This window comes from Mauremys reevesii, linkage group 20 (assembly GCF_016161935.1).
Source record: "Mauremys reevesii isolate NIE-2019 linkage group 20, ASM1616193v1, whole genome shotgun sequence".
NCBI classification, from domain to species: Eukaryota; Metazoa; Chordata; order Testudines; family Geoemydidae; genus Mauremys; species Mauremys reevesii.
Window position 1 is genome coordinate 19633506 of NC_052642.1, and position 15915 is coordinate 19649420.

The 15915-nt window shown below is 36.6% G+C and overlaps 1 protein-coding gene across 7 annotated transcripts in view; it reads right to left on the bottom strand.

Moving 5' to 3' along the window:
• LOC120387279 overlaps positions 1–15915 on the bottom strand; it is an 80515-nt gene that overhangs the window by 48346 nt on the left and 16254 nt on the right. For 5 of the 7 annotated variants that reach the window (XR_005590095.1, XM_039507761.1, XM_039507763.1 and 2 more), the window contains 8 exons: positions 14020–14143; positions 10459–10627; positions 10149–10327; positions 9755–9898; positions 8576–8737; positions 7431–7546; positions 5749–5789; positions 3452–3555 (listed from right to left, as the gene is read on the bottom strand). Coding sequence is in view for 6 of the 7 variants with exons in the window: in XM_039507761.1 (XP_039363695.1) it covers positions 3452–3555; positions 5749–5789; positions 7431–7546; positions 8576–8737; positions 9755–9898; positions 10149–10327; positions 10459–10627; positions 14020–14143 (1039 nt within the window). In the remaining variant the exon portion in view is untranslated. The remainder of the gene's footprint in view (positions 1–3451; positions 3556–5748; positions 5790–7430; positions 7547–8575; positions 8738–9754; positions 9899–10148; positions 10328–10458; positions 10628–14019; positions 14144–15915) is intronic. The other 2 variants (XM_039507762.1, XM_039507764.1) reach the window with 2 other exon arrangements.

Genomic DNA, 15915 nt, shown 5'->3' on the forward strand with positions numbered 1-15915 from the left:
CCAGCATGATCTTAGTGTCAATGTTGATATAGTAAAGGTGGAATTGTTGCAGAAATTGGAAAAGTGCCTTGTGCGAGTTTTACAATGTAGGGTCATCTACAGTGTATGATTTGAAGAAGCAAAAGAATCAAATCCTTAATTTTTTTGCCAAAAGTGACAGTAAAAAAAGTATGAGTGTTCGTAAGACACTGATGGAGGGGAAAAGCAGTGATTTAGATAGTACACTTATACATTGGTTCAAGCTTCGTAGGAATGATAGTGTTAGCATTTTAGGCAAGATGATGATGGCACAAGCAAAAATATTCCACAAAGAACTTAACCTGTAGCATGAGTGTGACTATTCCCAAGGATGGCTTCAAAAATTAAAAAACAGGCCCGGCATTAGTCTACATCGTGTGTGCGATGAAAAAAGAAGTGCAGATACAGAAGCTGTCGCTAAGTACGTTGATGAATTTGCACAGTTAGTTGCAAATGAGAAGTTATCCCCAGAGCAGGTATACAATGTCGATGGAACTGCTCTCTATTGGCACTGTATGCCTAAAAAAATGTTGGCTACAGATGCAGAGGAGCCACCATCTGGTACGAAGGAGTTGAAGGACAGGGTAACTGTCCTTGGTTGTAGCAACGCAGCAGGTACACACAAATGCAAGCTCATGCTTATTGAAAAGAGTGTGAACCCAAGGGCATTCAAAAGGGTGAAAAATTCCCAGCGATATACCCTGGCAACAAAAAGGGATGGATAATGACAAATCTATGTCTCGAGTGGTTTGAGAAATATTTTGTACTGGAGGCAAGAGCCCATTGCACCTCAGTATGTCTGGATCTGAAGTGCAAAATTGTGCTGATTCTTAACAATTGCTCTGCCCACCCTAAAGCAGAGCTGCTTGTCAAAGATAATGTGGTGGGACTGTATTTACCCCCAAACTGCACCTCACTGATTCAGCCTTGTGATCAGCGTATCTTATAATTCCTGAAGTGTATGTACAGGTCCAAGTTTATGCACCAATTGCTAGTATCACTTAATGATGAGAAGAGTTTGACATTTAGGAAAAATTTAACCTCAAGGATATGATTTGGACACTAGCTAGAGCCTGGGAAAGAGTAACTCCATCTAGTCTGAAGAATGGATGGTACAAATTGTGGCCAGCCTTAATGTTTGAGGACAGTCCTGACGTCAATGATGAGTCCAATTTCACTGGATTTCAAGTGTCTGAAAACCAAAACATTGTTAGTGAGTGAATGGAGTATGCCAGTGGTATGTCCCACCTTGTAGTGCTTGAGCTGGCCAAGGATTTGGGAGAGGAAAATTTACTAGACTGGATGGAAGTCAACAAAGATGCACCAATTGCTAATCAAATGACAGATGAAGAAATTGTGCAAATGGTACAGCAGGGAAAAACCAAAGATAACAAAGGAGCCAGTGATGGTGATGTAGATGATAACGAGGATGTCGCAGAAAAAATTTCTATCGATAAATGCATTCAGTTGGCAACAAATTTAATAGAAAGACTGGAGCAAAGACATTTCATTTCTGAGCAAGAGATCGCATCTCTCTACATGATACGAGAAAAACTAATTAATGAAAAATCAAAATAAATGAGGCAAGCCAAGCTGGAAGATTGGTGAAAGGTAGCGAAGAGGAGCAGTGAGCAGCACTCTACAGTCGAAAATCCCATTGCCTCCACTTCATCTACCCTGGATATACCTACAACAGAGACCCCAGATGTAACTCAAATGTAATTTGAGTTAGCCGTTACTGTCACATCACTTTGGAAGCGGAATTCAGGGATCATTTTAGGTGAGCAAATTATAGGTTTACCTGTATTATTATCCATTTCTTTTTCATATTATTTTATGCTTTATCTAATTATTTCCTTATGCCAATACAGTAAAATTGTGTAACAACACTAACACTTTGTTATGAAGAAAGCCAGTAAGCCTTGGCTAGGCGGCATTGCAAGCATTCTTCCATTTGTTCGCCTCAGTGAGATAAAAATAAAAAAAGAGACCAACTCGCTACAATACTGTATAATTATTTTCTGAAAATGGTTCGGCACTGGTCAGGTCCCGAGGGTGCCAGACTAGAGAGGTTCAACCTGTAAAATTATTTTCAGAAAAATTACTCACTTTTCCAATTCATATGCAACCCACGCTCCTGCTGATTTTGTGGGAACTTGGGATGTGCACAGAATTAAGTGTTTATTAAAGAAGGGAAGCATTTTCTCAGGATGTATGAAGGATTTGTCCAGCAGTAACTCCCATTAATATTGTTAGGGGCCAAAGTCTACTTACAGTTAAACTTCTGCAGTTCTCCTTCAGTCTGATAATTCAAATCAGTAAATATATAAAGTTAGATCATTAGCCGGTATGAACTTGCACATTTTTATTGACTTTGAAGGAGAATTAACAGTCTGAGGATCTGGCCATAAATATTTGTTATGTGGTTTGGCATTTCAGATCCATGGAAATCAGAGAAGATGCGATCTTAAAATGCAAACAAGGAATAATACCCACTCAATGGGGTTATGCAATCATTGCTTAATTCAGTACTATATTTATTCAGTTTACCCATTTTTCTAATTTATTCTTTTTTGTGCTTGTAAACTGTTGTGCTCATAATCCTGTTAAAGTTTATTATATGCTGGACAAATTCCTCCAGTTGTGGGAAAGGCTTTGTAATAAAGTAACAGACATCTGCTAAACCAAACTCTTTTCCAAAAGAAATGAAAGACTCCAAACTGCTAGAAAAACAGTTTAGTACATTGTCACTGGACTAAAATAATAAGTAAATATTGACTTTTGTTACGGTGAAAAACAAACTTTATTGACCAGAGAGGTAAATATTGACTTAGAGTGAAGCAAATATACAATGTACTGAAGTTAATGGATCAAATCCTTTTCAGTTTGGCAAAAGAAGATTTGGCCCAATATATGTTTTATTACTGATTTTCTGAGAGTCTTCATCAGAACATCTGGAAAATCTCTCCATAATGGTAATGCATTTCAATGAGGTAACAGTTTTTCCTTAGAAGCTAAAAGACAGATGCACTCAAGAGGATAAAAAAAAAATAATTATCCTCCTGCGAGGTGAAATAATAGCTTTCAATTAATTTTCTTCAGCTAGTCACAGCGTATTTATTTGCATAAGTGGTCTAACTGGAAAAGACTTCAATTTTATTAACTTCTGAAGAGGTAAACAATAGAAATTTACTGAGTCTTCACATGACAATTTTCAACCAATCACAATCTAAGGTTTTTCTTATGTATGTAACATTAATTAATAACAGATTCCTCTTTATCTGTTGATTTGTTTCGGTCTCTGTTCAGTCAAAAAACATTCTTGACGACAAATAGTCTCAATAAAAAGAGCACTAAACCTTTTTCTTTTGTAAAGTAAAGATTATCACAATCCCTGTCAGTACATACAAGGTATAATTAAATTACCACTTACAGTGTGTGATATCTCAACCTGTGGTACTGGTAAAACTAGCTTCAGTAAAACATCCTTCACTTCAACTGGCAAGATGTTCTGGAAGCCAAGAGAAACCTTTCCAGCTATCAAAACAAATTACACCAAAGGTAATTAGCCAATGTAATGTTTAAATAGTTTGGTCCTTCATTATAAATTAGGTTAATCAGAGCCTTTGGTGGCTTCTGAGCCCAAACAGAAGTATATTACACTTTTACCTATTAAATTAAAGAACAGAAATTGCTTTCTTCTTGCTGTAAGGAAAATCACAAAGGTTGAATTACGAAGTATCAAATATAGTAGATCATTACTAATAATTCATTAAGTAACATTTCTAAGTCTCAGATACTGAAAGATACAATATCATTTCACAACCACAGAATGGGTTCTAGCTGCAAGGTGAAATGGTAAGATTTTGGGTAATGTCTATTTTACACAAAAAAACTTATATGAATTCCATAAACAGGGCAATCCAATCTTTTCATACAGAAGTTTTGGTCAGGATTAAGGCCTGATCCAAGCTCCATTAACATCAGTGGAACACTTTTAATTAACTCTAATAGCTATTGGATTAGGCTGAGAACCCTGTGTGTGTGTGTGTATCAAAAGATAGAATTTTGCTCTGTCTATGAGTTCTTTCCCTGTTTAATGGTTCTGACTTGTAAAATGTAAGGGTTTACAGAATCAGGCCCTTACACAGACGGGAAGATTTTTTGTTATTGAAAAACTTGAAAGAAAAATTGTACTGTAGATTCACCCACATTTTTTTAAAACATGCTCACTAGAGAACTCTAATATCTTACATAGCGTACTGTCATTATGATACATCATCTGACCTATATACCTTTGTTTGCATCTCCCATAGCAGCAATTAACCCACCACTCCCAAATGTCTCCTTGCCAGCTTCACATATTAGAAATAACTATTTTAACAGCTACTATCAGTGTTACTATGCAACTATAAGAAAATACCAGTTCAGACCACTACTTTATTCTAGGAACCACCTACAGATCACAGAAGCCCCTCTTTCCTGTAGAGGGACACAGAAGATGAGCACCCTCCTGTGCAGTGAGCAGAAATTACAACTATTTTCATCTGTTCAGGGAGCCAAAGACTCAAGGGTCTGATTCTCCTTTCACACCAGTTTTACACCAATGTAATTCCACTGATTTTAATAGAATTACTTTTGATTTATAATGTTTTAAGTAAAAGGATGACGAGATGAAAGATTTTTCATACTGTAGCATATAGTGAGAGGCAAGATTACTTAACATTTCACAGAACTGGATAATGTTTTTGCATTTTAAAAAAATGCAAACATCTGGCTTGACTTCAACAAGAGCTTTGCCTGATATGACCCACAGGATCAAGCTCTAGAGATGAAATCTGGCCCCACTACTGTCAATGGGAGTTTTGCCTTTGATGTCAATGGGGCCAGAATTTCACCCAATACATTTATCAGTAAAACACAAAATATAACCAAAATTTTCAAAAGTGGCCACTGGGTTCAGGTCCCTCAATTATGGGAGCCTTGGACCAGTTTTCAGATGTGCTGAGCCCTCACACCTCAAATTGAAATCAATGGAAGCTGTGGGTGCTCAGCAACTTTAAAAAATCAGTACTTAGTTGTGAGAATGCAGAAATTAAAGTATCCAAAATTAGAGGCCATTGTAGAAAATCTGGGATTCTCGGCAAAATTTTAAAATCCTCAAAAACAAATTTACACTGAAAATTCTGAATTTTGCAGAAATCTTCTATTTACATGGAACATTATTTTCTTAGGACTAAAACAAAAGAGAAATCTGATGAATATTCAGGACCATTCTACTCTTCTGCAAACTTTTACATGAAAACAAGTTTAAACCACAATAGCTGACTGTCTTTTCCACATCTTTTAAAACATTTCCTTCACATTTCACTAAAATGCATGCTACTTTTCCAGTTTTAAAGAAGAATAATTCCTTCTATGCATTCCTTTGAAAAATGCATATATTGCAAAATTCCAGCATTTATTGGTAGGAACAGTATAACAAAGATTAAGGACTTAATCCTGTAATCTGATTGGCACAGGCGAACCCCGGTGGGGAGCACCATCAGGATGTAGGACTGGGGCCTAAGACACTTTCTTCTAATATTTTTGGTGAGAACAGAAGGTTTAAATAAACTTTTAGAAGTAAGCTGTGCTTTTCATTATATCTGAAATCTTGCCTATGATACAAAAGTTATTAGGTACCAAAGGCATGCTCAAATAACAGCCTCAACACAAACAGCTACATACCTTCCATTGAACTGAGCCTTGGAGACAGATCAGCAAGCGGCCTGCACATATAAACATTCATAATTTAATTCCCTACTTTCAGTGAATATAGCAATAAGCAACAATCTGAATTAAATTCTCATTTGAAATACTTTTGCTCATTAAAGTATTTTGTTGACTGCTACAAAAAGAAACAAAGCAACCCAACTATCTATTTATATTAGAAATGTTTCCACATACCATATAGAAGGCATTTCTAGATATAAAATATTCATTATAAATGAAAGATTTAGTATTACCCTCCCTAATTTATGAGTCAAATGAGATACTGTTTCATACAACCCTTCAATGTCCAAATGTTATGAGGAAGATCCTATGACTGAAGAAATGTAGGAAGGAGTAACACAATAGGGGGTAGGTCAACATTATAATATGCACTGTTCCTCTGAAATATGTGAGTATGCCCACATGAATCTGACAGTGCTCTTAGGTCCATGTTTACACTATCATTCATGTTGGCATGAAAAAAAACACACACTCCTGAGCAACATGAGTTTCACTGGCTTAAGTGGTAGTATGCACAGCACTCCGTCAGAGGGAGCTTCTCCCACTGACATAGCTACCGCCACTCATTGGAGATGGTTTAATTATGTCAACAAGAGAGTTCTCTCCCATCGGCATAGAGCGGCTACGCAAGAAATCTTACAGCGGCATAGCTGCATTGCTACAGCTGTGCTGCCCGCTGTAAGCTTTCAAGTGTAGATATAGCCTTAGGACAGCACCTGAAAGCAACACTGCCAAGAATAAAAACACAGCATCAAGACTATGACTGCCCGATATTGTGATAACAAGGTAGGAATGACATGCAAACCTGCAAGTCTCACTACTTCAGAGGGCCTGAGCATTTTTTGAACACTTGAGAGTCTATCTGTGTTAGTTATCTCTAAGTTTATGTTTTGTTTTCTTTCCAGTAGGTCAGACATGTCCCAGATGGAATGCAGAGGATACTCCCTCCTTTAACCTTTCTTCCCCAATTAAGGCATGCATTCTAGCTGCAAATCTCCAGTCAAGACAGTCTGGATGAGGTTCCTTTTGAAGGCTATCAATAATGTCCATAAAATTAGATAAGAGAAGTCACTGCAGAAGCCTCCTTCTCACCCATCCCCAACACACACAGAGGATTGCTCTACCTTTACACAGTGCATACAGCTTCCTTTGATCTGTGGTGTAAGAAAACAGCTTTCTTGTTTGGTGGTTCAGAGTGCTAATGCTAGGCTATTTTATCTATCTAGGCACTTAGATACTCACAGCAGTATGTGCCTTCAGCTACATTTAACTTTTAACTACAACAGAAATATTACCAAGTCTGCTGAATATATATGGCAGGTTAACAAACTAGGCCCCAGTTCAGCAATGTAATTAAGCACTTGCCTAACTTTAAACACATGATTAGTTCAACTGAGTACAAAAGAACAACTCATTTGCTTAAAGTAAAGCATGTGCTTTAAGTACATTGCTGAATTGGGGCCCTACCAGGCGGCCTACAAAGTGTTCAATACAGTTTTATGAAGGGTTTTTTTTTTTTTTTTAAAGGCAGTCCTTTAATTTCAGAGATCTGCAGACCACAGGTTGAAAACCACTGGTCTCATTAAGTGTTTCCAATCAGTACATCTTGTATCTGTAAAGCAAGGGAAGTTCTCGACCTTTGGTTCTGCCTGCTAAGCCCTGGGATGTCAGATGGTAAACCACCTTGCTGAAGATGAATCCAGGCCCTTTGAATATCAGCTGTAAGAAGATGACAACCATAGAACAAAAACACCTGAAAAGAAAAAATATAGAATTTTCACTACTATACATGAAACAGATCTGTTAATATTTTATGGATTCTGAGACGGTTTCCTGGCAGGAAGTAAAGTTTTTTTTGCTGTTAAAAAATATGTTTTAAGTATGCACTATAATCACAGAAAACTGCCTTGACTTTATTTCCTATGCTCATTATTTTGCTTACAGCCTAAACTGCACTCATTCAAAAAGGCTTTATTTTTGTTTTCCAATAAAAATCAACAATTCCCATTTACTCTAGTAATTTCTTCATTTTTAGTAGGAATTTCAAGATTTTTACCTTTTAAAGGGGTGCTTAATTAGCTATAGACCTAAAAATTTAGATTTTGTTTTTAAAAAAGCCAAACAAATCAAAATAGGGGCCCAAATCTCAGCTGAACCTTTTACACTGGTCTCGCAATCCCTTAGAGTTGGTGTAAATGTAATTTGACTTCAGTAGGACTGAAACATAAGCTTAAGTGCTTTGCTCATTAGGGATGGATTTAAGTATGCGTTTAAGGCTGAACATGTGCTTAAGTGCTTTGAATTAGGGCCTTAATGAGAAACATTTTGCTGCAACCTACAATGCAATTGCTGATGCTAACGAACATTGCAGGGTGTATTCTCCATATTCTGTAGATGCAGTACTCCCATTAATGTTAAATGGAAATTTAGCATATAATTCAAGGGAAGTATTGACACCCCCAGACCTGGACTAATACACTTTAGACAAAATTTGGTTCTCAGTTATGGCTATGCAGCCCCACTGAAGTCAGTAAGATTGTGTAGGTGAAATAGAACACAATTTTGCCCATAATTTACTCGCAAATCTCAAAAAATTATGTAAATAAAAATGTGCATCACAATAAGGGAACTCCGATGGAATTTTCTGCTTTGAAGGAATGAAATGTTCTTGAAAAACTATTTTAAAAAATCTTTAAATAAAAACACCAAATCTTTGGTGATTATTTTTATCAACAGAACAGATAATTAGTTGAAAGGTAACATGAAGCATTGTTATATGTACCTCTCTTATAGCTGGATAATCATTGGCAGCCATTAGTGAATCCTTTAATAGCATAAGGATTGAGAGACAGAAATTCTCCATCACCTTTTGATTCCAATCTTGCATGTACAATTGATCCCAAATCAACAACACTGCAGGAAAATCCAGTATACTCACAAAGCCCTACACAAAATTATGAAATGTATTGTATTAAAAATATATTGGCAATTTCTAATTTATAAAAACAACACCAAATCTTTCTCTTCCTACTCACACAGGTACCTGTATGGTTCAATGATACCCAGAAACAAGCTTCAGATTGCTAGGGTAGGTGGGCAATGTTTGTCCAGAATGTAGCACAATGGGGTCTTGGTCCATAACTCAGGCTCTTAAATGCTATGGTAACATACATTAAATAATAATAACAACAACTAGTGCAGGTGCAATTAGTGTTACTGAAAGGAGACTTTCACCACTAGTTTTTTTGAACTGGATCATCAACTTCTGTAAATGATCACAGCTCTACTGAAGTCAGAGAAACTGTACGCATTTATACTAGATGAGTAACTGGTCCTTCAGTTTTAATTTAAAGTGGCTCATATCTTAATATTTATTCCACTGGCTCATTTGTGGCTTTACTAGTGGCTGAAGAATATAAACTTTAATTTAATATTCTAGATGTAGTTGTAATAAACAACTCAAGATTTTGTTTCCTCAGTATAAAGGTTAAAGTCTAATAAAAATAATGTAGGTAAACCACTGCTTACAGCTGCTCTTGAGCAGACATAGATTTATATAACGTGGAGAAGAAACCAAAACAGGGGACTTGATTTTTAAAGAAAACGTGTCATATGATTTAGGTTCCAAGTTTTAAAGACTATAGCAAATCTGTTAATAATAAGAAGAAAGAAATCTTTATAAAATTAGAAAGCAAAATATTATTTTCCATTTTTCTATTGTTTCTTTTTTATCTTTCTATTACACTATTTTTCCATAGTGGAAATATACATTCATTTAGTAAATTAAAATGTTTTGGTTTTGTAAAACCAGAACAAACAGTGGACCTGATTCTTTTCTCACTAACACCAGTTTAACTCTATCTGGTTTGATAGTCACTTCTGATTTACAACAGTGTAGTGAGTCAAGAATCAATCTCCACATTTTTTTTAAAATTCATTTACATAAATTAGGATATCTTACTTCACCCATCCACTTTCTGAGGAAAATGACTGGGCTTGCCAGCAATTCCTTGGTTAGATATTTGTTTTGCTCACATCTGTCTGTGGCGGTGTAGAGTTTTTGAGCTCTCTCTCTTTCTCGAACTATCAACTCCACCAGGAAATCCTGCAAAGAAAAAAAAAAGAGAGTATATTAGATGGGATATGTTATAATATGGAAAAATCAGAAACATTATCCCTAGAGATAAAAAGCTGTCTATGTATATTTCAAGATCATTTAATAATTTTACTAAATCATATTTAAAAGTATAACTTTATTCCATATACTGACTTTTACTACAGCAAACATTTTATTTTAAACTTCTGCAAGTAGTGTCAATATAAAAGACTCTATAGCTTAAAAAAAATCAATATACTTTTGGGTCAACTGCAAAATTCTTTCTGAAACACTGCTGAAGATGAGTGAAGAATTCAGTATCCTCTCTCTCCAGGAGGCTCATCATCCACTCAGCCATTGCAAAGATTTCTGTCCATGATGGGAATAAGTTTTGATGTAGGAAATGTAGGTACATAGCCAATTCATAGGGATGTTCAGCTAAAAATTAAAATATCGATTAGCTTATAGAATAGTGAAAATATCTTTGTCAAAGCCCTGAGGATTCTTGATCAACTCCTAAGAAAAGTGATTTAGGTCTACAGCAATTTTATGTGATCTAATTTAGTTACCTGTAGGCATTATTTGCTTAAATGCCATTTGCAAAGGAAAAAGCCAATAGATTAGGTAGGGTTCATACGTGCCATTGAAAACATAGAGGACATTTAAGGTTTTGCTGGTCTCTGAAATCATTTGTTCATTTGTGGCAAAAGAATGCATGCAGGGTGTCTTTTCATATTTCTGTTGGGTGGAAGGAAAGAAACATGTTAAATATTTTTAAGGAATAAAATAAATTAAGTAAATGCAATTTCATTTTGATATTTATTTCAGTCAGAATGTACAAGCTCTAACCATTAAAGAATTGGATTCAACTGTGTTGATATTAACTTTGTGTGATGTAAACCTAGGGTTTAAATACTAAAAAAAAGGTCACAGCTTTACAGCCCTCAACAGCTCTAGAAGAAGGAAGTTATTCTTTGGAGAAAGCAATGGCTGAATACCAGATTGGAAGAAATATTTACCATCACAAGAATATGGTAGATTAATTCAGTGGTTTTCAACATTTTTTTCATTTGCGGACCCTGAAAAAATTTCAAATGGCAGTGCAGAACCCTTTGGAAATCTTAGACATAGTCTGCAGACCCCCAGAGATCTGCAGACCACAGGTTGAAAACCACTGGTCTCATTAAGTGCATGCACAGTGTCATCTGTTTGGGCTGTGCCTGAGCTGTCACCTAGTGGCGTGGAGTTTAACTTCCTGTTCATTGAATCACCTAATATTTCTTTTCACAATAAACCTTTGAAATAGTCATGCATATTTTCTCTTCTTTCTTTATCCTCTTGCGCTCTCAGGTGCATAATAGGATGTCAACCAGTTTCCGCCATTTATTTCAGCAATGTGCTGGTCTGTTCAGGCTTCTCAGTGTCATGTTGATGGATATGGCTTCTTTTGATACTGTTAGGGATAAATGTTTCTCTAGGTTTCCCTCTTTTTCTCTTCCATATTATCACTTGTTGTGGAAATTGTGTTGGTGGCCTTCTTAAAGCATGTCCTAAATAAGTCCATCCTCATTTAATTTCCAGATTTACTCCACTTGGAATTCTGATGTTGCAAGATACTCTTTTCAATGCAGTGATACGTGTATTTTTTTATAGCTATAGCTATATCTTTGGAATGCCTCGATCTTAGCAATGAATTTTGTTGTAGATTTCAATTACTCTGGTCCATAAAGGCAGACAGACATGATGGAAGTGTTAAAAATAGTTTTGTGTCAGAGCCAATCATGCAACTAACTATTCCAAAACTTTTCAATTTTATTGAAGTTGTTTGCTGCTTTTCATATTCGTTGCTTGACATCTAGCATAGTGTCATCATCATTGCACATTTAACTCCATAGATTAATAAAATTACTTTTCTTCTAGTGTTCCTTTGTCCATACTAATGGTAATTTCTGAGACACTCATAGCCATATTTATCTTTCCCTTGTTGATGAACAAACCAACTTGTTTTGCTATATTTGCCAAAAGCTAGGTCTTCTCTTCCATTAAGTGAATTGTTGAACTAAGTAGGACAATGTAAATCAGCAAAAAAGGAGGTAATCCAATTGTGTTTTATCATTTGTCCATAAAATTCCTTGGTTGCCTTCTGTGGTTACTTTCCTCAATGACCAGTGCAAACAATAGTGGGGACATAATACACCCTCACCTTATTCCAGTTGTCACTGCATTGGCTGATACTGTCACCATCTCTGACTGCACATTCAGCATTATCATATAGATCCTTGATTAGTCTAATTATTTTTGCTGGTATTTTGTAGTGTGCCACAATTTACCAGACTGTCTCTGGGTATGCTGTCAAAAGCCTTCTGCAAAGGCTATAAAATTTATCACAAGAGGTGCTTACCACTCCACACTTGTTCCATAATATGTCTAACAACAACAATATGGCCTGCACATGATCTCAGTGGTCTAAGACCTACTTGTTTCTCTCTAAGATCAAAGTCTATTTGTTTCTTGATATGTTACCGGATGTTATTGCACATGGCTTTCCCAGGCACCGAGACTAATGTGATTTCTCTCCAGTTACTGCAGGTGGTACAGTCATCCTTCTTTGGCAATTTTACGATAAGGCCTCTCTTACACTGGGTTAGGTTATTTTCTTTATTCCATATTCTATCCAAAAACACAAGGAAAGTCTGGAGGGCTGTTTCATCACTTGCTCTGGGCATCTCTCCAGTAAAATTATCCTCTCCATTTTTTAGTTTACTGATGGCTTTTCTAACTTCTTAATTTGTAAGATCTCCTAAATCAATATCAAGCTCTAGTGGTAGGTCATCATCACACATTTCTAGTAGTTTGTTTGAGCATGGTCTATTTAGAACAGACTGAAAATGTTCTGCCCATCTTTTCTGTTGTTCTTCTGCACTAAAAGTCTTTCCGTTTGCATCTTTAATAGGGCCTCCAGTACTTCTAAAGGTTCCTATTAGCTATTTGATTGGCTACCTCTTCAGCCTCTTGACATTTTCTGTCAATATATGCCCTTTTATCTCTTCTAGTATTCTTTTTAACCTCTCTGTCTAGAGCGCTGTATTCTTCTTGCCACTTGCTTGCCTCTTCACATGACTTATCATTCATGAGATTTTCCTTTACATTTCTTCTCTTTTCCATAGCTGCCAAGTAGTATTGCTAATCTATTCTTTCTTTTTAGATTTAATTGTTATTAGAACTGTCTTTGAACTTTCTAGATAGCACTCTCTGATGTTTTCCCACAGAGTATCAATGTCTTGGGTTTCTTCATTTAACTCCATTAGAATACTGAAACTGTTCTTCAGTTCAAGCTGAAAAGCACTTTTTGTATTTGGGTCTTTTAACTGTGCACTGCTGATGCACAGTTGTCTTTTAACCTTCTTCATCCTCTTTAATTTGATCTTCAATTTAGCAACACAAAGGTTCTTGTCATCGTGCCCACATCTGCTCCCCTGCAAACATGTACATCTGCCAACGAACTGCGAAACATTCTTAAAATGTAGAAGTGATTTATCTGGCTCTTTGTAGTAGCATATGGGGAGTTCTATGTCACTTAATGGATTTCTTTATGAGGAAATATTGTTCCACCTATCACTAGTTTGTTCATGCTGCAAATTACTTTTAAAATACAACTGATGTTTGGTTTTATTGTGAGTTATAGATCACTGAATTATTTAATGGCACTATAAACAGTATGCTTCTCTCTACTGTAAGAATCACTTTCAAGTGTGCAAAGAAGACAAAGTTTACTTCATCTTGCGGACTGGCTGAAATCATACTATGCTGTTTGCAATGATATTCCAGAATCCAGTAACCAACCAAATGAGCAAACTAGGAGAACATTACCAAAATGATTATCAATTAAGGATAGGAGAAGAAAAACCCAGAAGTCACCTGATAAACATCAGCAATGAGTGGTATAAGGATGGATGACTTATTTGGAAATATGCAACAGAATGGTAGTATTGCTATGACCAAATGAATATGGTTTTAATCACTATTACATAGGGCAAATATTCATTATGAAGTGCTCAGGACAAGGAGTACAAAAATATAGAATAAAAAATAAACAGTTAGCATGCCAGGTTTTACATTTTCTGACTAACCTCCACAACTGCATTTTCAATAAGGCCTGAAATTGGTGATCGGGTGGCACTTCTAATTTTCAGTTTAGCAATTTGGTGCTCCACTGTTCGTCCAAACTTCACTCTAGCTTCTCTCTCGAGAATTCTGAGAAGATGAAGCACTGATTAATTTCCCTGATTATATATAATTTTCAAAAGCTTGTTATGAACTGAGATGAATTGACATAAAAATACCTGGTACCTAAATGTATCCAAAATACTCACTCTACACATCAGCATTCAGACACAATGCAGACTACTATATTTTTATGCAATGGTTCCAGAAATGCCCATTCATGATGCCAGTGAGCCATTCTAGAATATGCCCCTTTCACAGCAAATTCAAACTTTCTGGAAATGATGGAGGGTGGGGAGGAAACAATCATACACAAAAGGCCAGATCCTCAGTTGGCATAAACAGACATATCAAATTACAAGATCTGAAGATCTGGCCCACAGCATGTATCTGCTTGGGCTCTGCTGGATGCACATAAGTTCCATTCAAGTCAATGAGAAATGCATGTGCATAACCAGGGACAAAATTCAGCCCTACATTTGGAAATCATGCAAGCATGTAATTACTAGACTTTTCCATGGGCCTCCAAAAAACCCTCATCTTCAAAGATATCAGTTCTTTATCAAATCAGAATCCACTTTTCTGTATTGATTCTTCACTGAACAACAGGGTCAAGTTCAAGGTCTATGAAATGATAGTCAAAGCCCTCCATGAGATTGGCCCTACCTTCCTGAGATAGTACCACTCCATTCATGATTATGACCTCCCAGAACATCTGTGTTCTGCAGAAAAATTAAACTGACAATCAACTGGGAGTGGCTCATGTACTCACGAGAGAGAACTTTGAGTTGAGTTGGACTTATGAATTTTTTTCTGTCAAGGGATAAGAGAGATCACTGATCTCACAGCTTTTAGAACAGAATCAAAATATTCAACTGTTTTCCCTCAGTAATTTACGTGCGGGCACACGCGCGCACACACACACACAAAAACCATATATAAAATAATCAAATTATTTCCTTAGACGAGGGGAAGGAAGAAACAGAGAAAAAGACTTATTTTTATTTTTAAATACTTGGGATGTATGAAAGTAGACCTGGATAGAAATTTTCCAACAGAACATTTTTCTGTTGGAAAATGCCAATTAAACAAAATTGAAATGTTCTGCAGAAATGTGATGATTTTGACAAAATTCTGATGGAAATCAGGCAGGTTTTGACACTTACCTGGTTTCCTGCCAGTTCACCTGCCCAGATCCTCAGCAGCCCTCTGTGCACTCAGTTTTGGGAGCAAGGCAGAGAGGAGGTTGAAGAGATGGGTGGGGTAAGCAGATCTACCACCGAGCCAGTTACCAGCTGTTGCCAGAAGGGGCACTTCTCTACATGCAGAGCCAGAGCCAGAGGCCAAGGCTGCTCCAGAGCTACACAAGCAGCTACAAACTGGCTCCATGGCCTGATTTCCTCCTCATGCCCCAGTGTCTGTAGGTCTCCAATGCCCCAACTTCAGCCACTTGAACTCAGAGCAAAGAAAAGCATTTACCCCACAGGCAAAGGTTCTCATCCATTTCAGGGGGAGATCTGACTGAGCAAGGCCTGGTTTGGCCCATAGTTTGTTATCTAGAGGTTGCTGTGGGTTGTTCTGTTTACACCTGCTCTTGTTTCATATTAGAACATCAAGTGACTACACCATGGGAGAGGAGTTGATTTATAAAAACTCATTTGAATGAAAAGTAACATTGTGATTACATAGATCTAGGCAGGCAGAAGCTGAAAGTATCCTGGAGTCAGTCAATTCATAGTCAAATGTCACTAAACTGCTTCTGCATTTCTTGGATATTCCAAGAGGTGGGAGTTAATACAAAC